At 44.3% G+C, this 24,974-nt stretch overlaps 1 protein-coding gene and 4 non-coding genes across 10 annotated transcripts in view; all 5 read left to right on the top strand.

Annotated features, from left to right (window-relative positions):
- Nucleotides 1–24,974, top strand: part of LOC144822489 (large ribosomal subunit protein uL23-like) — a 150,558-nt gene that overhangs the window by 57,248 nt on the left and 68,336 nt on the right. For 2 of the 6 annotated variants that reach the window (XM_078680100.1, XM_078680099.1), the window contains exons 1-3: nucleotides 1,296–1,452; nucleotides 1,820–1,993; nucleotides 12,009–12,078. The exons of the other annotated variants lie outside the window; for them this stretch is intronic. In XM_078680100.1, coding sequence (XP_078536226.1) covers nucleotides 1,962–1,993; nucleotides 12,009–12,078 — 102 coding nt within the window. In that variant the 5' untranslated portion in view covers nucleotides 1,296–1,452; nucleotides 1,820–1,961. Of the gene's footprint in view, nucleotides 1–1,295; nucleotides 1,453–1,819; nucleotides 1,994–12,008; nucleotides 12,079–24,974 lie in introns of those variants that run through there. 6 annotated transcript variants of the gene reach the window in all.
- On the top strand, nucleotides 772–946 carry LOC144825863 (small Cajal body-specific RNA 16). The gene has a single exon (XR_013609632.1).
- On the top strand, nucleotides 1,617–1,685 carry LOC144825823 (small nucleolar RNA Z17). The gene has a single exon (XR_013609598.1). It is a non-coding gene; the product is annotated as a small nucleolar RNA Z17 (small nucleolar RNA).
- Nucleotides 11,876–11,941, top strand: LOC144825797 (small nucleolar RNA SNORD42). The gene has a single exon (XR_013609578.1). It is a non-coding gene; the product is annotated as a small nucleolar RNA SNORD42 (small nucleolar RNA).
- On the top strand, nucleotides 12,216–12,281 carry LOC144825804 (small nucleolar RNA SNORD42). Its single transcript, XR_013609582.1, has one exon. It is a non-coding gene; the product is annotated as a small nucleolar RNA SNORD42 (small nucleolar RNA).

The raw sequence follows: 24,974 nt of genomic DNA, 5'->3' as shown, positions 1-24,974 counted from the left end.
CTGAGGGGTACAGGTGCCAGTGTCACTATGGTGAAAGACACACTGGTTTCCCCTGAGCAATATTTGATTGGGCGTACTTACCCAGTCACCAATGCTGACAGTGTTACCACTAATCCTGCAATGGCTATGGTGACATTAGACTGTGGGGGGGGGGGGGTTACTGGCCTGAAATGACCTGGAAACCTCAGCTTGAATTAAAACCCCATGCAGCAATGCTGGATATCCCTGAATTGGTGTGTGTAAAAACAAGAGCACTGAGCATAAGGCAGGGTGAAAAAGAGTTGGAGCCTGAAAGTATGGCCCAACCCACCAAGAGAAAAGGTAAGAAGACTGGGGGACCAGCTTCTGTACAGCAAACAAATCCGGACCCCTCTCCTCAGGGAGAGGACTTGGACACCCCAGAGGGAACTGAGCCTATAGAGCTTGACCCTTACCAGGTTGAACTCTTAGGCCTCTAGGGAAGAGCTGTGCCAGGGTCTGCAAGACTGTCCCACTCTTGAAAGCCTGAGGCAGCGAGCTGTTTCAGAAGCAAAGGGAGATGTCAGTGGTACCCACAGAGCTTATTGGGAAGAGGGATTACTGTACACTGAGGCAAGAAACTCCAATCCTGGAGCCACCACGAGAGTGCTAGTGCCCGGGGAATGTGGCCGGCATAAACCCACATAGTTTTTTTTGTTAGATTTTATGATTGACTTTTAAGTGTAAACGGTTTTACTGCCTGTTCTTCTTGCATGTGTGTGGATATTTCATTTCGCTCTGGTGATGGAGCACATGGTCAAGGAGGATGGCTCTTGTGTGGCTGACCCCTGGGCTCAGTTCGATACCATGGCAGCCAGTCCTGGACCTAGAGAAACCAAAGGGCCACCTCCTCAGAGGGGCTCGTGCAGTAACAGGTGTGAACATCTTAGCAGCAGTTTGGTGATCATGTATGATACTGCAAACACGCATGAAGGTGAACTACCCGATGACTACGATTTGTATATATTACCTAGTTTAGTAGCTCGGCAAATTACCTGGAAAAAGGTACATATGTGCATGCTTTGGTTACAGGGAAACAAGTGCTGCCCACCACTGTAGTGTTCTTACGAGCCTTGCTTCCAATTCCAAAACGACAGTTTGTAAAGGGAATACTGTTGAAGTGAAGCTCAAGTAATTATCTCAAGCGGGGTTCTGAACTTGGCTGCTTAGCACGTTCGTCTTTATGAATTTCAACTTACTTGTTTTATCTGTTCTGTTTGTAATGTAATTTTTGTTTGCTTAACTGAGACTGTCTTCTTCCTAGCTGTCCCTGTTAAAACTGAAGGCTTTGAAAGCTGAAAAGGCTGTTCTTTAGGGGGTTCACAGTCACAAGGAGAAGAAAATTAGGACAGCCCCCACTTACAGGAGGCCGAGGACCTTGAGGTTAAGGAGTCAACCGAAGTATCCCAGGAAGAGTGCTCCTCGTAGGAACAAGTATGTCGTCTACGATTTTGACACTTGATGAATCTTTTCTTTATAGGACTAGTAGTGAAACTGTTTTCAAATGAAAATCCTTCTCACAATCCTGACATTTAATGCGTTGGTGTTCAACTTCTGTGGGTTTTCACATTGCCCCATAGCCACGTGGAATATGTTGGGTTGCAAATGATGTTTCATAGCGATCAAAGCCTGAACATTTGTGATTACAGTTTTTTTACTGATGCACCCACCGAATGTTTAACTATCACCTACTGGAAGTTTCCACGCCCAAAATGTTTGTCAGATCATGTGATTGGGTATAACTGGGGTGGTAAAATAACTTACTGGAATTTCTTTTCTCTTGCTCCTCCTGTCATCCCAGACTTGACCATTATGCGATTATTAAATTCCCTCTTACCACGGAGTCTGCCATGAAGAAGATTGAAGATAACACGCTTGTCTTCATTGTGGATGTCAAGGCTAACCAGCACCAGATCAAACAGGCTGTAAAGTAGCTTTATGATATGGATGTTGCCAAGGTCAACACCCTGATCAGGTATGGTTTAGTTTAGCAAGTGTCTGACAACATTCTCGTTTTAGAGCATTTATTTGGTGTTTTACTTGTTTTGTTTAGACTTTTGGGAAGAGGGCCTGGGTGTACAGAGAAGGGGTCGATGAACAGACTTTTTTTTATAACTGTTTCGTAACCAATCTGCTGCTCGTCTTAAGGGGGTTCCATGAACCTGACATTTTAACTGTTTTTCAAAAGCATTTCGAGCATTGGTTTCACATATGGTCCCTTCCTCCTGTGAGGGTAATGATTGCATCGAGTAACAATATTGAAGTCTTCGCTATTGTCCCCGTACTGTATCCTATTTGTTAGTAAAATCAGTCCTCGCGTGACCCCAAACTTTTTACTCCAAAGCTGATGGCTAGTTCAGGGTGGGAACAGTTAGTTGCTGAAACCACTGTGAATTTGCACAAATGCCATGTGTTGTCTGGCTTTGTTTATATCCAGCTCAGTTGCTCCCCATGTCTGCCACGCTAGTGTCAATCCAGTTAAAAGTACTTTCCCACTACTTATGCAGTTCTGCCTTCACAAGATTACCTTTTGACTTTAAACCCTAAGAACCACTTGTAGGAGAGTAGGGTCTGCTTCCTATAGTCACCCCTACTTTTTGCTGTGATTCTCTGGTTTTTCGACTTTAGTATGGCTGTGGGCCTGCTAATCAGACACACAGCCCAGCTGTTTCTCTAAATTGATACTATGTACTTTAGGTACATACCAGATTGATTACTGGGTCACCCTTGTGAGCCCCTGTATAGTGTTCCCTAGGTACCCAGGGCATAGGTGCACCATAGGCCTACCAGGGGCTGCAGCATGTATTGTGCCACCCCTGGTTTGCCTTCCAAATTGATACCACAGGTCTGTTCACACAGCCTGGGTAAGGTGGTGTAATCACCCCGTACTTAGATATAGTATACCTATATATGAACAAAAGTTACTTACCTGTAAACTGTGGTTCTCCAGTATTGGTGTCTTTCATAGATTCACATGCTTGAATATTCTCCGTCGTCGAAGTGGGAGTCCCACGGTACATAAAATTGCAGTAAAATATGCATGTATACATGAAAAATACTATAAATAAAAATATACATAAATATAATATGTACATTTCAAAAGTACCATAGAACATAATAGGCCCATTGAAAAGCCTAAGGGAGAACTCACTTTAGTAACATACTAGTGTCATTATGTGTTGGTCCACATTCCAGCCAATCAGGCTGTAGCCTCCTCTAGAACCTTCTCCTCAGAAGCCCAAGTCCTCAGATTTTCGAAGCACAAAGTAAGTAAAAGTGGCTGAGGAGAAGAGCGCCTCTGAGGGGAGGATGGGAGGGTCGCATGTGAATCTATGAAAGACACCCATACTGGAGAACCACAGTTTACAGGTAAGTAACTTTTGTTCTTCTCCAGTATTAGGGGTGTCTTTCATAGATTCACATGCTTGAATAAGAGTAGAAAGCAGTAAATCATCACATAAGTCATAAAGGTGATATACCAAAGCAAGTAAGGTAAACCTATCGGTCAATATGCAATAAATACCAAAATATTATTAGAAAAAGAAAATCTTTATGACTGGAGGCGGGTAGCAACAGAGGCTCACCTTTAATGGAAAAGATTCCGCAGCACCGCTTGACCTACTGCCGCATCCGTGGCGTCTGTTGATTGCAGGCAGTAGTGTTTCGTGAAAGTATGGCTGCTCGACCAAGTAGCAGCCCTGTAGATTTGTCTTAGGGGTACCCCCGCAAAAAGGGCAGCCGAAGTAGACACCGCTCTAGTTGAATGAGCACGAACTGGAGCAGGAAGGGGCTTCCCAGCCCGTTGGTGGCAAAAGGATATGGTAGAGGATATCCACCTGGTTATGGTCTGTTTGGTAACAGGTTGTCCTTTGCAAATTGGGCCATACGCCACAAACAATTGATCTGACTTTCTGACAGTTGCAGTTCGTTGAATGTAGAATTTGAGACAACGTTTCACATCTAATGAATGCAATGACCGCTCAGCTGGAGTTTGCGGAGCCGGAAAGAAAGTCTTCAGAATTACAGGTTCGTTGAGATGAAAGTCACTGGGAACCTTCGGGATGAACTTAGGATTAGTTCGCAATGTCACAGCCTCATTGGAGAATTGCAGGAAAGGAGGCTGTATGGTTAACGCCTGGATGTCACTGACACGTCTCGAGGATGTCTAGGCGAGCAAGAGTGCAACTTTCCATGTGAGAAATTTTAGACTTGCAGAGTGGATAGGCTCAAATAGAGGTAGAAGAAGTTGAGACAAGACCAAATTTAAGCGCCAAGCAGGTGGCGGGGGACGGATAGGTGGAAACATCCTAAAACGCCCTTGTAAAATTGCTTAATGATTCTCGAGGAACATAGAGATGTGGAACCATCATGGCGGAAGCGGGAAATCGCCGCCAGGAACACTTTAAGAGTTGAGTGTGACAGTCCTGATCTCGCCAGGGATAAAAAGAAAGGTAAAATCTGTTCAGGTTTTGCAGTCATGGAGTCCAAATCTATAGTGCGGCATCAGACACAGAAACGCTTCCATTTTAATTGGTAGGTTTTTATAGTTTATGGTGGATGGAGCGCGAGCACGCGCTAACACCTCCCTGCAGTCCTCATCGATATTTAAACGTGCAAATTCATTGTACTCTGGTTCCAGGCATGGAGTTGGAGGTATGCTGGATCCGTGTGACAGATTTGTCCCTGCTTCATCGTGAGGAGGTGAGGTAGAGGATGAAGCGGTAACTGGTCGGACTGCGAGAAGAGGAAACATGGACGGCCATTTGGGTGCAATCCGGATGATGTGGCAAGGTTGGAACCTCATCCTGTGTAACAGGCGAGGGATCAGAGGAAGTGGAGGGAAAGCATAGATGAAGTCGTTAGACCAATTGATCGAAAATGCATTTCCGCTCGACTCTCTGTGGGGATGCCGACTTGCAAAGCGTTGGCATTTCCTGTTGGCAGCAGTCGCGAAAAGATCCATCTGCGGCTGGCCCCACCTCCGGAAGATGAACTCGACGGTTGGTTGAGTTCCCACTCGTGATTGTCCGACGCCCGGCTGAGTGAGTCCGCCAGAACATTGGCCACACCCGGCACATGAATGGCTGTGAGATGAATTTGACGTTGAATCGCCCAATCCCATATTTCTTGTGCCAGTTGTGAAAGTAGGAGAGACCTCGTGCCGCCCTGCTTGTTGAGGTAGTGCATGCTGGTGGTGTTGTCTGTCCTCACCAGCAAAGTGTGTCCCTGCACTAACCTCTGGAAGGACTTTAGGGCTAAGAAAATCGCCAAGAGTTCAGGCGATTGATGTGCCAAGTACGTTGGGTCGTTGTCCACTTTCCTTTCACAGACATGCCGTCGAGATGCGCTCCCCATCCCTCGAGAGAGGCGTCTGTTGTAAGCGTCAGAGTTGGAGGTTCGTCTTGGAATGAACGGCCCGCAGATACGTTTGGAGGGTGAGCCAACCACTCCAGCGCTTTCTTGATGCGAGGCGTTAGAAGGACCTTGTCCTCGAATGACCCCAACACCTGTTTCCACTGCTTGTCCAATTCCTCCTGTAGAGCCCTCATGTGCAATCTGCAATTGGGGATAAGTTGGATGCACGAGGAAGCCATGCCAAGGAATGATTTGAACATTAGGACAAACGTACAGTTTTGATTGTAGGAACTGCACCATCTTTACCATGGGGTCCTGTCTTTCCTGGGAAACAAACACTTTCCCCTGCCGAGAATCTAGCGAGGCTCCGAGAAAATCTCGCCTTTGCGACGGATGAAAGTGTGACTTCTGGCAATTGATTGAAAGCCCCAAGGTTTGGAAGAGGGAGACACAAACTTGAGTGTGCTGCTCCGTTAGGTGAAAAGTTTTGGCCTTGATGAGGCAGTCGTCCAGGTGTGGGTACAATTGGACACCTTGGAGACGCAGGAAGGCAGCTACCGGGGCTAAGATCTTGGTAAAGTCCCTCGGTGCTGATCGAAGGCCGAATGGTAAGACTTTGAATTGGAAGTGTTGCTGTCCGACTGTGAAGCGTAAATACTTCCTGTGTCTGGGGTGAATTGGCACATGGAAATATGCGTCTTGGAGGTCGATCGTTGAAAAGAATTCCCCTGGATTGAGAATTCAGAATTTGAAGCGGAGTTAACATCTGAAAAGTTTTCGAAATGATAAATTTGTTCAGGGCCTGTAAATATAAAATTGGACGCCATTCCCCCGACTTTTTCCTGACTAAGAAAAATCGGGAATAAAACCCCTTGCCGCGTTGACCTTGCGGCACGACCTCGATGGCTCCTTTTTTGATCATCAATTTCACCTGGGCCAAAAGTTCTTTGAGGTGGGGTGAGGGTGACCCCGAAGGTGGACGGGTGGGAGGGAATTTTGTGAACTCCAGGGTATGTCCGTTGGAGATAACGTCTAAGACCCATTGGTCGGAGGTGATTTCGGACCATTTGCAAAAGTATTTTGAGATGCGACCTCCAAGATTCACAGGCGGCAGGAGAAAGGAACTGAGACTGTCACTGTTTTTTATTGTTTGAGCCGCCTCTAAGTTGTTTTCCGTTGGTATGGTCTCGTGGAGGATTGACGATTTTGGGATAGGTAGGAATCCCTCTGTCGGTTTTCGTTGTAGGTGTTGTAAGAATGATATTGCCCTGATCCTCAAAGTAGAGGAACCCTCGCCTCGACCTCGCGCCCCCCGAAAGGGCCGTTTCTTATACTGGAGGGTAGCTAAGGACTTTGCCGTGTCGGTGTCCTTCTTTATCGACTCCAGGGCATTATCTACGTGCTTGCCAAACAAAGAATCGCCGTCGTACGGCAAGTCAAGGACCTTTGCTTGTACCTCTGGACGGAAGGTGGTAGACTTCAACCAGCCTTGACGCCTCAAGACTGCAGCCCCAGCCAATTGACGGAAACCCGTGGAGGAGATGTCGAGCGCACAATCAATTTCAGATGAAATTATCTCTCCCTCCTGAATAATGGCCTGCGCTTCTGCACAGACGGCATCGGGTATTTGAGGAAGCAGTGCGGCAATCTCGGACCACATCTGGCGGTCGTAACGGCCCAAAATAGCTACGGTATTAGCCGCTCTCACAGTGGTAGCCGCCATGGTCGTACATTTTTTACCTACAGAGTCCATTTTGCGGCCTTCCTGATCAGGAGACGTGAGTGGTGTAGCAGGATTGCGGGATCTTTTCTGTGCTGCTTGAGTTATAACCGAATCGGCCTTTGGTTGTGAAATCAAACAGGCAGGGGAAGACGGAGGAGCCTTGTACTTTTTGTCCAATCTGGGCAAAACTGCAGGTACAGAATTCGGATGTTTAAGGCCCTCCTGCCAAATATGGTCAATGATTGGTATTGTGTGTTTGTCTGCGTGATACGTCCTTAAAATCGTATAAGAAACATTCACTGTCATCTTGTTGTCTCTCGATTGTGAGATGAAAACGCTTCGCAGCACGGACCATCAAATTATGGAAATTTGCAATGTCCACTGGAGGCGATGCTAGTGGCGAGGTGGGCGGAGTGGAGGGTGTGTGAGCCCTGTAATCATCCCACTCATCCATATCGACGTCATTGTCGTTGTCACCCGTGTTGTGAGGGTCAGGATCCTCGTTGTCAGTGTCTGGACGAGCACCCGCTGGCGACGCAGGTGCTTGAGGAAGTAGTGGTTGAGGTTGTGGAGGAGGAGGTGGAAGCACTGGAGAGGCAGGTGTAGATGGTGGGAATCTACGGTTAGTCATAGAGCATGAGCTGCAAGTTCGTGACCAAAGACAAAGGTATTTGGGTAACCGGCTTCGAAGTAAGTGGTTCAGAGTCCTCAACTGGAAATAAATCGTTCCCATCTTCGACGTTATGCACTTCGTCACCCTCATCACTATACTCCTGACATTTAATGTTCAAATCAGATGGACTAGATGCCTGATTGAAAATTTGCTCCACCTCTGAATCATTTCCGGATTCTTCCTCACCCGACAAACAATTGTTCTGGAAGATGAGTCCCACTTCTCACTGGACTTAGTTGAATTAGAGGAACTGTTCGCAAAGAGGAAGCAGTCACCACTGTAAATGTGGTAGCTGGGGCCAAAGGTTGATGAGACGACAACGAGCCCGTTGACGTCAATGCGGCAGTCTTAGAAACAACCTGAGGCGTCTGTGTCGTCGTCACTGATGAAATCGGCGCTGAAATCAAAGGATTTTTCTTCGTCGACGAAGATTTTGAGATTGGAGTCTTACTCGTCGACGATGATGTACGGAGTCGTCGACTAAGATATGATGGTCGTCGACGAGGCAGTCGTCGACGATAAAGGACCCGTCGACGAGTTGCTTTTGGACGACGATTTGATCGTCATCGACGAGGGGAGCGTCGACGATGACTTCTTCGTCGACTGTTTGCTTTGGCACTCATTGACGAGATCTTCACAATAGACGCGATGGGTCTCACCTCCTGGGCCATCGTCGACTAGGTGATCGTCGACGTCGCGCTGGTTGACGCAGAACATGTCGACGTAGAGGCTACCGTCACCGACTTTGTCATCGCTGAAGTCGTCGACGGACGCGTCGACGAGCCAATTCCAGTTTTTAATGCGGAAATTGAGGCTTTGGGCGCAGACGTCAGAGAGCCAGGTCCCGTAGACGTGCCCTGAAGCGAATCCTGTGGGGAGACAAACCTGGAGGATTCCAACAGTCTACCTTTCTTCAGAAAAGGAGATGGAACCTCAGTCTCAGACCCACGCTTCTGAGAGGATTTTGAAAAGCCAGATGACAAACTGACCATCTCAGAAAGTACAGGCTCTGAAGTCTTCAACCTCTGTAGCCACAGAAGGAGACGGGCCTCTCTATCCCTCAGTCTTGGGTGGAAAAGTGCGACAGTACTTAGTTTTTCACTTCGTGGACTGGGTAGAGACAGTAAATGCATTTAATGTGTGGATCCTCATGAAAAAGGCGCAGTTTACCACAAGAAGGGCAGGCTTTAAATAAAGATTTCTTGTTAGAAGACATTTTCTTGAGAAAAACAGCTTGAGTTTGAAGAAAAACTGAGCAGAGCTCAGGGAGACTCCCTTCACACGACGTGCGGTAGAAAATCTGAGGACTTGTTCTTCTGAGGAGAAGGTTCTAGAGGAGGCTACAGCCTGATTGGCTGGACTGTGGACCAACACATAATGCCACTAGTATGTTACTAAAGTGAGTTCTCCCTTCGGCTTTTCAATGGGCCTATTATGTTCTATGGTACTTTTGAAATTTACATTTTATTATATGTATGTAAATTTTTATTTATAGTATTTTTCACGTATACATGCATATTTTACTGCTATTTTATGTACCGTGGGACTCCCACTTCGACGACGGGGAATATTCAAGCATGTGAATCTATGAAAGACACCCCTAATACTGGAGATATATATATATATATATATATATATATGTAATATATGTATGTATGTATGTATACTATATCACATATACACCTATAGGCAACTCCTATGGTAGGCCTCGACAATCCTGGAGGCAGAGTGCTTGGTTTTATGTGAGGGGCTGCCCTAGCATGAGCTGAGCCCCTCTGCAGCTATCGGAACCATCTCCTAATAGCTGTTCTATGATATAGCCAAACCATATACTCTTAAGTGCATTCTAATCCTCGCGGTTAATGCTTACTTTGGCTTTATCAAAACATGTCATGCAAGGTGTCCAACACTTTGGAATACTATCCCCACCACCCCCGGCCAGTCCTGGCAGCCGGGGTAGCATTCTACCCTTCTAGAGGGAGAAGACATATAGTTACTGCTTTACCCGGTTAAAGTTAAACAACATCAGCATCACAAAATGGATGCTGCTGTCAGACACAAGTCTGACCTCCTGCTGCTGGATGAAACTCTGGCAGGGGAGGCCTGGACAATAGGTTCCATGTCAAGGGAGGTGCCAGCACCTCCCCAGGCAGGGTTTTGTGTATTGGGGCAGGAAGGGCTGCATCAGCAGATGCTTTTCTAGACACTGCCTGGGACACACAAGGTGCTCCTTGCATAGCCGGTTCAAACCAGTTGCTGGGGCACTCCTTCTCTGGCGCGAAACTGGACAAAGGGAAAGGGGTGTAACCACCCCCCCTCAGGTCCACCCATAGAAAGGACCATGTGAGGTAATGCAGCCCCCTTTCTTAGTATAAGTATAGGAGCTGTGTCCCCAGGACTTTAGATCATCCTGGACGAATCTTTGAAAGACATATCTTGGACCTTCGACATTCCATTCTGACTGGAAGAAGGAAGCCATCTCCCTTGTGGTCAAGGAGTGACCACCCTGTGCAAACAGGCACCAACAGCAACTTCGCCGGTCTGCAGTTTCAAGGCTCCCATCGGAACCCGAAGACTCTGACTCAAGAACTGAACTCCCAGACCCCGATCCACAGCAAAGGTGAGACCCGTGGCGGACACGAGAGAAGTGGGACTGGACATCTTGGACATCCTGCATTTTGCTACCTGCACTCCTTTACTGAAGCCTCAGTAAGCTGTGCATTGGGGTACGAGAAGCCCGAGCACCATTTGCACCAAAGCCCAGCCCCCACACTCCGTGAGTCCCGTGGGCCCCGCCTTTGCATTTGAGATCGACACGTCTTCCCGGTTCCTTGCCTGTTGGCTAGTGAGCCCCCCTGAAGATGCCATCTTGAATTTAACTTGCTTTCCTGGTTTCTCCAGGCTTGCTCCAGTTTCCCTGAAAAGGAGAAGCGCCCCAGACCTTGCTGGTCTGCCACAGAGCCAATCTCTACATCCTGCGTGGGACAGCTCGAATCCAGCGCCTGGTCATCGTCCATGCCTCCTGGACCTCGTGGCTGAAGAGAAACTCGCCGTCAAGCATCCGACATCGCCTGGTTCCTTCCTGGCCACTGGCTAGTGACCCAGACACTGTCCCCTCTGCTTTCAGGTTCTTCAGATCTCCGATCCTCCCGGACACTTTTCCTCTGGTCGCCTGCAGCACTTCTTTGCAGCTCTCCATAGAAAGCGACGACGAAACCCGACACGAAAAGACACCTATGCACCCGGCTTCAATGGGTGAGGTAACACGAGCACTCCAGGGCTCCCGTGTGTCGTGACTCTCGAAGTGTCCTAGTTTAAAAGGGTTCCATCCTAGTCCATCCGGAAGTGTCCTTAAATTGCATATTTGGAACTTCTTCATTTCCCATAGAAAGTCATTGGTAACCAGAGTCTGTGTTTGGACACTGCACGCGTCTCCCGTGGGCCTCCTACTTACTAACCTTTGGTTTAGTGTAGCCCCAGCGATGCCCCAGGCCTGCTTTCTAACTCGCGTGGTACTTATACCACTTTATTAGTTTATGGTTTGTGAGGCCCTCATGGCATAACATATACTGTGGAACGGATCGTATATTAACTGTGACTTGTATTGTATTTTGACCTCTGACCTCAAAGATGGCAGAGGGGATGTGCTGGATTAAATACATATATATTTGATATATACCTTGTGTGATGTCCTTTCATTTGGTACTCAAGGGATTATATATGGTAAAACAACTTGCTTAACTTGCCTACTGAAGTCTTAGCTTGAACACTGCTGGTTCATGCTACCATTAGGATAGCTTTCTATAAGGTTGACTTTTAACAACCACCATCAATAAGGGTTGTTTAGACTGGTGCAAGGTGCCCACTAGAACTAGTGGACATCCTATGCCAGGCTAACTTCTCAAACCACTGAGAAATTGCTCAAATTGATTGCCATGACAAGGCCACCAGAATCCGCTCCATCTTAAATTTGATGAGCAAGACTTAATTTCTGTTCTGAGCATGAGACCTGTCCTGACTGTTTTCAGTGTATGCATTTCAGAGTAAGGCTCCCGGAGTGCTGGTAGGCTAGTACCGTTGTGGTTTTTCTCCTTAATTGTTCAATCGTGCAAATGATGGAAAACTTAATTCATGTTGATAACGATGATATTTCAAAGGAACCACTGATGCACGCAAGAATGCTTTACTGAGAATGTTAGGACCAAGTGTCTGGAAGTAATAGATCCTTCTTTATTTCAGGTCAGACGGCGAGAAGAAGGCATATGTGCGTTTAGCTCCAGACTATGATGCACTGGATGTAGCCAACAAAGTAAGTGTCCTTACAACTTATGCAGTTGCAAGTTTTGTGTGTTGGTCTTGTGTTAATCTTCTAATGGATGTGTGCAGGAGGAAGGGGGCTTGCTCGCCCAAAGAAAACTGCTCTCTTGTTTGTCCTGCTGCCTCCTTGTGCACATGATGGAAAGCTTGTTTCGACTGATGACTATGATGCAGTCAAAGGAACCACTGATGCACAATTGTTTTTCAGTACTATGTACAATGTTCCCATCTCATTTTTTCTACCACAGATGACTATCTGCCCTGGTAGCTTTTAGAGAACTGCTTGCTTTAATTTTGTTGGGGGTATTGGTGGGTTGATAAACTTGACAGTTCACGTTGGCTCAGAGTGAACATGTTTTATGGAGCGCTGATCATAAACCGAACGCCCATGGTGCATTGTTTCTGCCAAATGCATCATTGTGTTTTCAGCATGCGCTCTGTCCATCTAGCAGATGCTTTGGAATAATTATTTTTCTTTAAGGAAACCAGTGTTTCGAGTGCAGCAAATGGATTGTAATTGCTTTCATGTCACCTGCATTGCAATAGGACAGTATTGTACTCTCAACCCCCTCTCCCACCCTTTACTGTTATGCAATGGAGATGCTCAAGGATACTCTGGATGCGCCATGGTCTGCCTTTCAGCAGCTCCTCAACGAAATGGGTGAAGCAATCATGGCCACATGGGTTGACTTCCTTCAAAGTCCTCAGTGCTGGTTGAAGTCCAGTTGCCTGGTTTTCGTTTACAGGAAGATTCTTTCCTTGGTGGCAACTGTCATCTGCGCGATCAGGCAGCACTCTTGACAGGTCTTTTGGGTCCATCAGACTTGGGTGAAACTTTGAGCGTCTGCTCCTTGTCTTTGGTGCTGCTTGGCAGCGATATGAACATCTTGGGCATTCATCTTACCTCAGCAGGCTTCTTCAGCTGTTGTGGCCTTGTACTCTGAACAGGTCAGCCAACTGATTTTTGGAGTCTCTTGCTTTGGCAATTTTTCTCTGAGCAGGGCACAGTCACTACTCCTTTCCTAGCCACCAGGTTCACACATCTTGCATTGCCTCTTTGCTGGGTGCAGGAGGGCAGTCCTTCGCCCAGTCGCAGTATGGGTGCTCTATGCAAAGAAAATGCCCTCCAGGAAGGTTACAGTTGGTGGCAAGTGGGCTACCAGGTTCCTTCCCTCATGACTACTGTAAAGTAACTTCTGGCTATCCCAGAATGGACCATTCTGCCCACCTCCAATATCGCAGTCTGAAGTTAGGAGTGCTGCTGTAGAATCCTGCAACTCTTTACTCTCCCATAGGGCTACTAGCTTTTTCCACAATGAAAGTGGCAGTTGCAGGTTTTTACTGTTGGAACTTAAGAGTACATGTTCCACTCTCTAATATAAATACATTTTTACGGTCGCCTCATGTGCACTTTGGTCTGGTTTCCAAACCTTAGGGATGCCCATACAGCGAGGCATTTCTTACACTCTAAATCACAGGCCACCTGCCTCCTGAATTTATTAGTTTTACACTTGTCTCGATAGGGACAATGTGTTCAAGGTACTTATAACGACCTGCCTCCTTGTAAGACGCTTGATGAGTAGTAATACTCTTGTGGCCAAGAGTAGAAACTGGCATGTCAACTCAATGGAGCATTGAAAACTTGAGGACTATTGAGTACCTGTGGCAGAACAATTCGAAATAGACTAAGAATTTTCTGCAGCAGAAAACCTTTCAATTTGAGAAGGTGAGATAGCCTCCTGGTAATGTATCGCCTCTGTCTCTGAGCAAGGGTTTGAGAATATCTTTTTGGGTCACGGTTAGCCTAAACTTTGCAGAGATTGCAAAATCAATGAGTGCTGCTAGGGGATTTTGTTTTGGTCTGGCCTATACCCGCTCTAACTAGGCAATCTTTTCAGAGTGCTTGCTGCTCAGTGTGTGAGCAACAGCAGTTGAAGCAACCACTACATCATACCAAGCAATACTTGAACAGGCTACAGTTACACACACTCAAAAATGAGCAATTGGCATAGCCAATAGGTCTCACATTTTGGAACTTTTAAGTGTGGCCATGCAGCATCTGATCCTGGGTGCTGTGCGCTGCCAAGTATTGGCGAGATATGAGGTCTAGTGCTCTCACCTGGCTTTACCTTTAATTCCTTATTCAGAGGATTTTCCACTGGTGTTTCTGTGAGGGTCATACAGTCCGTGCGTGCATTGTGCTGTCTTAGTCACACATTCGTCAGAGCTGGCCCCTTGGAACTTCTACGTCCTGCCGCTATGTCTGCTTTCGAGACCAGACGTAGGCAGTTCCGAGGTGCCAGCTCTTTGAGTTAGCGACAGCTAGTAGCAGATAGCAACCATCTAGTGCGCCACTTTGCATGTCAGTAATAATTATCACTAATGATATCCCAAAGTGGGCGTGGCAAGATGATAGCAACTGGAAACAGTCACTAACATCACTATCGCCTATTACCAATTTTGAAGATATTCGCGCTAAGCGTTAATATCTCCAAAAGCTAACATCTTCCCTGAGCAGTTTTTAGTCATGTTATCCAATGGGACCTAGATAACATAGCTAAGAGCATTAGCTTGGTATAGCATGAATATCGCTAACTTTTTAACAATATGCATGCATTGCAGCCGTTTTTTATACCATTTATTTAGGGCTCCCGGTTTTCCGTTTTTACGGATTTTTACATATAAATACAGACGTAAAACAAGTTTTCCTTTATCTGTATTTATATATAAAAAACGGGAAAATACTAGTTTATTTTGCTGTGCTGCCGTCTGGTGTCTTACCTTCCTTAGAGGGTTAAGAGGTGACAGCTTCCCCGGCTTCCCGTGTGCACACAGAGCTGCCAGCCGTACCCAAGTACTTCACAGGTCTTTGAAAGACCATTTATTTGTTAATGAGGCTGCTTTGTTATTTCACCCCTTTTAGAGCCCCTGCCAGAGTCAGATTAGGACGGACTTCATAGCTGCCAAGGTTTCAGATTGCACCCGTGTTTTAGAAAAAAAATGTAAAGACTGACATATGAAGATGGAGTTAACTGCATTTGGGATTGGTTAAAAGGGATTGTTCTATATACAGCCATGCGTTGATTTCTGGAACAGAAGTTTCCAAATACATTTTCCACATTGCTTAGCAGAGACCTCTAACCTGTCCCCATAGCCATTGATCAACATCGACATCGCAGTTTCATAACGAGCCCACAAGAACTGTCTAACTGTGAAAACAGTTTATGAATTGCAACGTTTAGTCAACCATACACTGTCAGCTAAAATAATTCACCATCATCCTGTGCATAAGACAACCTTATGTGTACCTTTCTGGTTTAAAAATATTATGATGTGATGTACATTTTATTTATAAATCGCACGTGTGCGGAAGCTTAAAGGCGCTGCAGCTGAACAGGCTGTAACAACTTTTTTTGTTGCTTTTTCATTTTAGTTTTGAGAAGTTTCCTGCTTTTCAGCAATGCAGGATCAGAGTGTAGCAAAGGGATGAGTATTGCAGAGATTGGAACCGATATTACACATTTTACTTATTTTACCCAGGTGACATTCTTGGCTGGCCGCACAATGCAGCAAAGATAACACAACCTCATTGAGCTCTAAACGCCTCCAATAATCACACTAACACCTTACAAATAAGATCGGGTGTCACACAGAAAATTTTGCCCTGTCAAAGGTTTTTAATGGATTCTAACAATGTCAGGATGGAGCTGAACATTTTTTTTTAAAGACTGCAACCAGAGCGGAGCGCAACTCTGGGAGACTTCTGCTTTATGGGGACCTAAGAAGAGGTGAAATACAAAAGCCCCATTAACATGCAAATGGTCTTTTAAAGAACTGTGAAGTGCTCGGGCGGCTGTGTGTGTGCCCGGGAAGCAGCCTGGGCTGACACACAGGCAGGGTGAGATGACAGAGGGAGGGAGACAGAGGGAAAGGGAGTGAGGGGAGTGCGTGAGGGAAGTGAGGGAGGGAATGAGGGAAGGAGTGAGGCAAGGTGAGGGAGGGAGTGAGAGAAGGGGAGTGAGAGAAGGGGAGTGAGGGGAAGGGAGTGAGGGAGGGAGTGAGTGAGGGAAGGAGTGAGGCAAGGTGAGGGAGGGAGTGAGAGAAGGGGAGTGACGGAGGGAGTGAGGGAAGGGGAGTGAGGGGAGTGAGGGAATGGGAGGAAGGGAAGCTTACCAAAGCTGGTACTTACTTGGGCCGGGGCCGGAAGCAGAGTCCCAACTTGGAGTGTGGCGAGGACGGCTCCATTAATTACTAAAGCAGCGTCTGTCTGCAAGGCAGTGGCTGCAGGCTCATGAATTCAGCTGCGAGCCACCGCAGGCTACCATAATTCAGGGGTTTGTCAAGGCGTATCAGTGATAGGATCCCTCTAGGCTTGCGCCAGTCCAGTGAGTAGTCCCAGGCGCAGCATGACACACAGACCCAGGGCTAATGAACGCGCGCTGGGTCTGCATCAATCTCAACGGACGCTGTGGTTATTCACTGAACACAGCTCTGCACGTTTGTATCATGGGAATTCAAGCCAATAGGCTTAAATCTTTTAATCAGGAACAAAGAGTGGGGGTAAGGTTCTACCCAACAGCAATCTTCCTTTCTCCCCAAGCAGGAATCTAATGACCCAACATGACCTGTGTCCTGCCTGCCTCCAGGCCTTCGACAGAGATCACAGATTGGGGCTTATTTACAAGCTCCTCGCGTTGCATTGTCAATTTAAATAAATGTGGAAAAATACTAGCTGTAGCGTCATCTTTTGCTTGTGGCAAAAATAAATGTGGATAAATATAGGAAAAATAAATATGGATAAATACAGACGGAAATGGCAAAAAAATAAATACCATAAAACCGGGAGCCCTACATTTATTATAATTAGCTGCTGAACGTCTCAACATTCCATTCGGAGGAAATAAGGAAGTGTTGCCGCCATTTTGTTAATACGACTGCATATATTCTACCGAACAAACGGTGAGAACATGGAAAGAGAAAAAGGTACAGATTATCTAAGCGAGAACGTTTTCTCAGGGAGTGCACTATAGACCCTGAACGCCAGAACAACATTTTTTTTTCTGAAAAAAGTTACGGGGTGCGCGCACTCGATCGCGCAACCCTATTTACAAGACTGTGATTTACATGCTTTATAAGTAAAATTTAATGCTGGAAATGCAGACGACACTTGAAGATCGTTTCAGATCTTTAAGTTTACTTATTTTGCCTATTTAAAATTCCAAAAATATACAGTTTATAGAATTCTCATTTGCTGTTTAACATCTGTTAACATTAGAATCAATGCAAATCAGAAAGTATTGGCCGCCATTTTGTAACTGCGAGTGAATATATTGTACTGATCAAAGGGTTAGAACATGAAAAGGACAAAAGGTACAGATTATGTAACCCAGTACGTTTTCTCAGGAAGTCCAGTATAGACCCTGAACGTGAATGAAACTTTTTTTTTCTCCGTAAAAAGTTACGTGGTGCGCGCATTGGATCGCCCACCCCTATTTACAAGACTGTGGACTATTACCTTTTCTCACAGATTATTAGCTGCACATATTAAATACACCATAATTTACTTATTTCACTAATCTTTATCAAACTTCAACTAACAGTTCCTCTAACACTGTAACAATATTCTCATACCTTAGTTTGTGAAAAAAATAAACTATTCCATACTAAATGTAACTCTCTTTAAAGGTTTTCCGTTCCGTAACTATACTACACTCACCTAACATTTCATTGTGTCACTTCTCCACTAGTCATAAGTACACAGAGCCTTATTTATGAAGCCCTTGCGCCGCCGGTGTGTCACTTTTAACATAGGAAAAAGTAACGCATCTATGGTGCAAAATTTTCATAAATGAGGCCCACAGTGTCTCAAATATCAATGCCGCACATAATCGTTCACATCCAGGCACTACCAATTGCATAACTTGTTTAACATGAAGCACTGTAATGTTGCATGTGTCTTCAAAGGTACACCGGTATCTCCTATAATGCCTAATTTTACCATAACACTCAGCAGTAATTATTTATTTTCAAGCAATGTTAATTGCTATGACTTTTTAATAAACGACAAGCTTTAGTCTGAAATAGTCACTCTGCAAATGTTTCTCTGTAAAAATGAACTTCACCCACCCACGCATGGGAACCTTCATGTTTGCATCTGGCCCCAAAATACGGCCTTGAACTCAAAGTTCCATCCCAAGACTTGAACAACAGCCTTATTGTCCCAAAATCAAGCTACCCGAGCATCTGTTCACAAACATATCTCATTCACTTAGCTAACACTCGCAGAAAACTGCATATCTTATTAAATAGTGACCTTCCTTTACAATTTTCTAAGGTGACTCTCATAATCTTTAACGCTCCTCCACTTCCCAGCTGCACTATTTTTTTTGCAACTACTAACCAATGGTTTGGTGCTTTTTTTTGCACCAAATCATTTAAAGGCATTCTGCTACTCTCACTCCATACTCTGATCTATGTTTCTGGACATCCTCATCTATTACCAGCAGCTGCAACCTTTGTATTCCTATTTTCGTTATTACAAAATGGAAGTCCGTCCCGCCTTCGGAAACGAGCTGGAACACTTAGAACTATTTCGCCACAGGATGCTTGACCAGTATGGCATTCTGCCACTCGCGAGTTTGAGTGCATCATATGGATTATCGTTTCGATTTACCTATTTCACCTGTGTGCAGCCTGTATTTCATTGCCTGAGCTGTGATTTCATGTGGGCCCTGGACTTATGTCTCTGCAACTCAGTACCTCCTGAAGTGAATTACAATCGTCTCATGAATCCGTTACTTGATCATGAACAACTTTGTTCCGACGGAGGGATTATGGCGTTTGCAGCGATACATGGAGTTCTGGGTCATTGGAATATATTCGCAGCGGCGCAAGATTTCTTGGCACACAGCTACATTGAAAATTCACCGAGTTCTCCTCTGATGCTACTAGAGGCTCCGGTGATTAATGACCATGTATGTTCATTTCCTCTTTTCAATTGGATGGCTGACTTGTTTTCGGATGATAACAATGACTTTCTTTTAGAAGCAGTTGCCACTTACTTTGCCTATTCAATGGAAGGATAGCTGTTCTGCAAACCATTGACATCTTGACTGTTTTTTCCCTTCCTAATTTTTCTTATTTTTTTTTTCTTATTATATTTTATATAAACTGACCTATTGGCTTTACTAACAATGCACATTGTAATTTCCTGCTGGTGTGAATTTTTTAAGTTATGTGGAGTTAATTTTTTTTTCCACACCTCCTCGATTTTGTTCAAAACATTTCATGATGCTCTAATTTCAACAAATCACTACCTTATGTTATCTTATCTGATTTAAAATATTCTCGAACCAAGGCTGCGTAAAATATGGTTAAATGTGCCCTGAGAAATGTGTATAGTTACAATGACTTTTTATATGATTTTATATGGTTTATCACCATTCTCCCTTTCTACTCCTTATTTCCGCCTCACACACATGTGCTGCTTTTAATTTATGCCTATTGAAAGATTTTTGATTCATAACTAAAAAGTTTATGATTACCCTGATATTACCCTTGCTTATCAACCTGTATGAGACATTGTGTACTGAAACCTTTCAAAAAATTATATCAATACAATAGTTGTTCTGAGTACTGATTTTCGAATGTCCCTGCACATAACATACATGCACATCGAGCCAAATTCTCCCTTTTGGCGCGTTTTTCAATTTCTTTCACAATACCATACAACAAGCTTGTTACTGCTTCGTATGCTGAAAACTGTTAATGAAGTGATGTTTAACCATTACTATTTTCATATATGATTACTGAACTTAAAATCATAACACACCTTCTTGCATGCAATATAATTAAATATATTTCATTGCGGGGCTGTACAATGTTTTTTAAACGATATTCATTTTGCTTCATACTACATTTCCATCATTTGTGTTCTATGAACTAGTAACTATACCCACTATTTTCTTTAGATTATGTTTACTTGTATTAAATAAAAAACTTTCTCTCAAAACACTGCATCATTGAATAAAAATTTGAAATATATACGTTCCCTCTTTTAACCCATATTCACAACTGAAATAATTTGTACTAAAACTGTATTCATGTGTTTCACGTAATCTCAGCTGCACTCAATTCATGTTTTCTTATGTCAACCTGAATTTTTCATACTTCAACCCGCTGGCCTGCGACGGTCAGTCAACCCTTTCTTTATGAGTTGTGAACCATAGCATCAATCGTACCTCTGGCAAAAAAAATATTTATTACTGTAACAAAACTCCGCCGCAGTTGTGCTTCACTCAGAGTATTAATCACTGCTCCCTCGCTTCCACAGAGCACAAGCTATATCCTATTTCAGTACTTATCACCCTTTCATCTCCACTATAACAACTGTGTCTGCCTGCAGAACAAACTTCCTTAGCTCAGACTGAACGCACACACACACATACACACACTAACATAACACAAAGCAACTAATATAGAAAGCAGGAGTGAGATGAAAATGGAGTCACACTGCGGTACACAGAAACCTCTATATATATATTTGCTCTTCTACATCAATTTATAAAAGGCATATACTCCATGAACCTGTCTACAACCTCATGGTCACAATTTTTCATTTGATTGTACTGGGACACCTCTCCTTCCCACCCCACCCCCACCACTGCATCCCTCAGCCGCAAACCACACCGTAATTTTTTCTTCAAACTTAAAGTTTAAAATACCTAAAGCATTCCCACTTTTTTTCGACTATCGCATTTAATCAACTATTTTTCTCTCTACCTGCATTATCTGTACTCTACCAATTCCTTTTTTTTGATCTGTAACCACCTTTACAAATTATGTGCAAACGCTCCCAAATGTTTATTAACTTCTGTCTATTTCATTACATTTTATTTTCTATTTATTCAGTTTTCCACAAATACATTCAAAACTTTAATTCAGACTTGAAAGAAAGTGAAGAAACGGTGCACAACCCCCATTAACTTAACAGAACTTCAGCCCCTCCCCCCCCCTCTCACGTCTGCTGTGGAAGCCCAAGATAACACACATCCCAGATACACACAGAGCCGCACCTGAACGTTTCACATCTCTATAAAGAACCATTTCAATATTAATTAGGCCTTGCACTTGTTTTACCCATTGTAACAGCCCCTCCACCTTTACTCTATCTACTGATTACACGTTCATGTCCCCCTACAAAAAAAATCATTTTTTTTCGTCCCCCCCCTCCCCCAAATTTCGTTGCAGATCCGTCTCTAAGTAACATTTAATTCATAGACCTAACAGTAGCTCATAACTTAAAAACATGACTAAACTCCACTATCCTTAATCAAATTAATTCATCGTAATTTTAAACTAATAATTACAAAGAAACAATGTTCCAAAACATTGATGTAATAAAATGGAACATTAGTTGAAAACATAAACTGTATCAAAGTCAAAAATGTGCTTCCTTAGACACAGTAACTCACATAATCAAATATAGTGATCAAACCACAGTTAACGGTACATCATAAAACAAAGTTATACACTCACCTTTACCAATGCTTTATCAGATGTAGAACAATGATAGAAGTATTATTGAGAGCTCCGTCAAACGGCTATCACTGCAACCAAAGAATAATGGCATAGATTTTCTGTCAATACACACTCATATATGTCTCTTCAACCAATCATATTTGTTCCCGCACAATTTCATATTTAAATTAACATTTCAGTTGGTTATCCTTTTAATATTTTCAAAGTCACATAACGGTCACCCTCTGCCTTCTCTGGCTGTTACCATGGTAACAGCTCAATCTGCACCTGGCTGAAGGCACAGGTCAAAAGTTCATATCTCAACGTTCTAAATCCAAGCAAAATGGATAATTTCCCTCCAAACACACCTGCCTATCCACTCTTGTTTTACATTTCTTTTTTTTCCACGACCAATAGAAGATTTGTTTGTAATAAAACTATAACATACAGCGTAGTCTTCAATCTTGAAGTATATCAATTAACCAATCATGGTCAGTTTTTCATTAACACCAATCCTCACACACTTTTTTTATCGTGACTTTCACCATCTACTTGCCATTCCACTTCCAGAACCCATCAGAGTACTACTGCATCTACCTTGAAAATGAAGGTTTGGCTTGTAGGACACAGTTATATTCACTGGAGTGAAAAATATGCTGCAAACAGACGAATTTCTAACCTCGACTTACCAAATGTGCATATTACGTGGATTGGCCAAAGAGGATTAAGATGTCACCAATTGATACCATTGGTGAAAACTTTTACGCATCTCCCTGAACCTAACCTGATAATTGTGCACTGTGGTGGGAATGATCTAGGCACATTAACAGGTGTAGGTTTAGAAATGCTTCTAAAAGACACCTTTCGTCAATTGATGTCACTTTTTCCTCAAACTGTCTTGGTGTATTCAAATATATGCCAAAGACAAAAATGGAATTGGTCCAATGAACGTTGTCCACAGATTGAGAAAGCAAGGAAACATGTAAATAAATCTGTTTCTGCTTTCCTCAGAGAATATAACATGGGTTCTATATACAACAACAACCTACGTTTCAACATGGAAGGCATCTATCGGAGAGATGGTGTTCATTTCACGGATGAGGGAAATAGAATTTTCCTCTGTAACATGAGACTCTGCATCGGAACTTACTTATAAGTTCAGCAAAAATTCAATTAACACAAGGGCTCTTTTAAGAGCCACCTTAGATCTAAACACTCAAACTTGTAATTTATCGCCATCTTTCTTTGTTTTTTGATCGCCGTGCGCGACCGAGTGCGCGCACCTCGTAACTTATTTGCGAAAAAAGCTACTTTTAGACTTTCGTCATCCTTAAACCCCTCAAGAAACCTACGAAATCAAACACTCTCCACCCTGCTCCCTTTCCATTCTCACCACTATAGTTTTTCACTGTCTTGTAAATAGGGGTGCGCGACCGAATGCATGCACCCCGCAAATGTTTTCTTAAAAAAAAATGGTCTTTTCGCGTTCAGGGTCCATACTGTACCCCCTTAGAAAACCTACCCAGCCAGACAATCTCTACCTTCTCCCCTTTCCATTTACTAACCCTTTGTTCTGTATTATATATTCACTCGCACTAACAAAATGGCGGACAACACTTCCTGATTTCCTCCGAATCGAATGTTGACAGACGTTAAACAGCAAATCACAATGCCGCTCGCGCACACCCGCATAGGTGCGCGCACCCATGCGCGCTTATAGATATATAACTGATTTCAACTTTAATTTTCTCAGCCACTACTGAACGGATTTACACCATTTAAACAAAAGTGTGATCTGCGACCCACATTCTACCTTTCTACCAAATTTCTTATAAATCCATTCAGCCGTTCGAGCTGTAGCCGTGTCTAAACGTCCTATGGAAAATAACATGGGGAAAACACGTTTTGGGACCTCCCTTTTATCTCGGCCCCCACTTCACCAATCCCCCCAAAACTTTCACAGAATGAGCGCAGCGGACCGAGCCATCTTCTTTGAGAAATTCGCAAACATTCGTCCACCAGGGCCAAAGTTATTCCCAATAGAATGTTGCGGATTTCCAATGGAAACTAGGTCCTAACTATAACTACCTACTGGCGACCGCCAGTAGGTATTATATATATATATATATATATATATATATATATATATATTATGATGTGTGTGTGTCGAATTAAGGATTTAAAATAGCTGAATAAACCAATGTTAACAATAGAAGAAATGCTTAGGGGGAAAGTGCGTAGGTTGTATGTGTAAAATGTTTACAGAGGACTTGAGATAACATGAGTTTTTTTTGCTTTCACCTCTAATTGTTGTTTAGGAAGTATTCATTTGGGGTGATAAGTGGCAAATATCTCTCTCGTTGACACTTGTGGCTCCTGTGGGATGGGCTCATTTATTAGGTGTGGTCTGTTTCTAAAGGAATGGGGGATTCTTCAAGGGCAGGGGCAGGCCTTTAACTTCCTAATCCCGGCCGTGATGTATAATAAATGTGTAAATGGGCTGGCGCCAGCGGATGCTACTTGGCCAGGGCAGGCACAGTGCGTCATCGAGTCTTGTGGAGCTGCTGCTGGAGGTACAGAGGATATATATGACAATTACTACTAAATTCAAAGGCAGGGGCCGGACAGGGCCTTTAACATTAAGACCGGCCGGCCTGGCCCTCTTGTGATAATGTGTGTACAGCATCGGCGACCGCTACTAGCCCAAGCAGCTGGCCAGGAACAGAACAGTGCATCATCGAATGGAGCCGGCACTACCCCGGTGCACGACACCACGCCTGCACTGACTGGGCATGTCGCATGTGGCATGATATCTGACTGTCTGCTACAATACTCACAGTTACACTCGTCGTTGTCGGCCGGGGCTGCGGGGCACTTTATTAACTGATAGGCGGCCTGGTGGTGGTGCTTCCTGCCCTCAACGTGGTCGGAGTGGCTGTAAGTAACTTGTGGGGTACGGGTGTGCCAGAGCGTGGCAAGCGGAAAAAAAACCGCGCGCAACCAAAACTGACCCAATCAATGCATGACTCCCGCCCAGTACTGCTCCTGAGTCCCTCCCACCACCACAACAGTCCTGAACTAGGGGCCGTGCCCGCCCCACGCCGCCATGATAACTTTGAGTATCATTATGATGATTGATTAATGCAGCCAGCAATTGCTTTGCTCCGGTCCTCCAGCTCTCATTCACACTGACTGACTCAACCGAAGCACATTGGGACTCCGGAGAACCAGAACAACACTCTGCGCCAACTCCGAGTCACTGAGTCATCATATATGACGACGTGCAGTTGTGCAGATGCGTGTAGACTCGGTCCTGAAAAGAAAGTGCCGGTGTTAAGCACCGGCACAAATTAAGCACAGCTCAGCCCT

The sequence above is a fragment of the Lissotriton helveticus genome, chromosome 3_1 (genome assembly GCF_964261635.1).
Source record: "Lissotriton helveticus chromosome 3_1, aLisHel1.1, whole genome shotgun sequence".
Lineage (NCBI taxonomy): Eukaryota > Metazoa > Chordata > Amphibia > Caudata > Salamandridae > Lissotriton > Lissotriton helveticus.
The sequence above is the reverse complement of the archived record's forward strand: the minus strand, read 5'-3'. Positions and strand labels throughout refer to the sequence as shown.